General features: G+C 44.6%; 1 protein-coding gene across 1 annotated transcript; it reads left to right on the top strand.

The window, feature by feature from the left end:
• The first annotated feature begins 582 nt into the window (after positions 1 to 582).
• On the top strand, positions 583 to 1142 carry LOC116764520 (transmembrane protein 14C-like). The gene has a single exon (XM_032653201.1). The coding sequence runs from the start codon at positions 660 to 662 to the stop codon at positions 1038 to 1040; it is 381 nt and encodes a 126-aa protein (XP_032509092.1). The 5' UTR covers positions 583 to 659; the 3' UTR covers positions 1041 to 1142.
• The last annotated feature ends 550 nt before the right edge of the window (positions 1143 to 1692 follow it).

The raw sequence follows: 1692 nt of genomic DNA on the forward strand, positions 1-1692 counted from the left end.
GGCTGCGGACACCCCAGGCCACCACCTCACTCTCCAAGGAATAACTCTGATGCCACATGCACAAATGAAATTCTGATGTCTGGGCTTCTCGTGCAACTCGCCAAGGGGGAGAGAATTCAGCAGCTGGGCTGACATAATTCTGTGGTCTGCTTGACCGTAAATATGAGAGCTGGCGTGCTGGCTGCATATTTCTGTGCCCTGTGAGCTGCGTATTAAGTGTTGTGAGGGCGGGATTGTGTGTCAATAACCTCAGTTTTTGGCACAGAGCGTGCTGAGCTAAGCTTGCTGTTCTAGATCAAGGCTGCCCAACAGAACTCTCTGCGAAGATGGAAAGAGCCTGTATCTGTGCTGCCTGACACCACGGACAGTAGCCAACAGGTGGCTGTTGAATCCGTTGAAAGTCCTGTTGTGATTAAGAAACCGAATTTTAAATCTAATTTATTTTTAATTACCACAAATATAAATTAAAATGGCCACGTGTAAAACAAGGAGGAATGAGGAGATTGATGACGAATAGAATTAGAAAAAAATATTGTTAAACTTTGTGGCAGAAACAGTAGGGTTCCCAGGCCTGTGCACCCTCGTCGGCAAATGCAGACCCTGGGGAAGGAGGTGAAGGCCTGGTGTGATCTTCCATTTGGACGGAGTGAAAGAGAGCAATGCAGAAGGACTCCGGCCCCCTAGTGCCTTTACGTTGGATTGGCTTTGGCTGTGTAGCACTGGTTGCTTCCGGCGGGATCACTGGCTATGCAGAAGCAGGCAGTGTCCCGTCCCTGGCTGCCAGGCTCCTCTTAGGTGGATTAGTGGGCCTGGGTGCCTATCAGCTGTCTCAGGATCCAAGGAACATTTGGGTTTTCTTAGTTACATCTGGAACCTTGGCTGGCATTATGGGAATGAGATTCTACCACTCTGGAAAATGTATGCCTGCAGCCTTAATTGAAGGTGCCAGTTTGCAGATGGTCGCCAGACTTGGAATCAGTGCGTTGGGTAAGCCCGTCAGTAGGAGTCACGGCCCAGCTTGGACTCATGAAGAATTTTAAATTTTCACTATTTTTGGCATATTAAGATAAATTAGTACAGCATTTTCACATGTTCTGACATTTTGCCTAAAACAAAAACAAACCAAAAAAACCCAACTTTGCAGAGAAAAAAGTCAGTTATTATCATTACAACCCTAAAGGGGTGGGTAGAGTGTAGCACAAGAGCTTCCTCCTATAGTAGAAGCATACAGTTTGATTCTTGTATGTTGGTGTTACCTTTTCTTTCTGAATCTGTAGGTGAAACCTCCAGGGATAAAATGTAAGGTGTCACCATTGGGGCCCCTGATAAACATCTGGATGCTGAGAACACATGTTAGACCAATGAAATCAAAATCACTGGGGATGAGACTCAGGCATCAGTAGTTTTTAAAGCTCCCCAGGTGTGATGATTAATTTTATGTGTCAACCTGGAGGGTGTTTTTGGATGAGATTAACATTTAAACTGGTGAACTTTGAATAAGCAGATTGCTCTCCATGGTGTGGGTGGGCCTCATCTAATCAATTGAAGACCCTGAATAGAACAAAAAGACCTGCTTACCCAAGCAAGGGGGAATTCTCCATCAGACTGCCTTTGTTTTTTTGTTTTGTTTTGTTTGTTGGTTTTGTTTTTATAAAATAAATTTAATATCATCTTTTCAATATCCCCCCCAAC

The sequence above is a fragment of the Phocoena sinus genome, chromosome 13, assembly GCF_008692025.1.
Source record: "Phocoena sinus isolate mPhoSin1 chromosome 13, mPhoSin1.pri, whole genome shotgun sequence".
NCBI lineage: Eukaryota > Metazoa > Chordata > Mammalia > Artiodactyla > Phocoenidae > Phocoena > Phocoena sinus.

What these genes read in the sequence shown, in the direction of transcription:
- LOC116764520 (XM_032653201.1), top strand. Translation starts at nt 660, where the DNA reads ATGCAGAAGGACTCCGGCCCCCTAGTGCCTTTACGTTGGATTGGCTTT.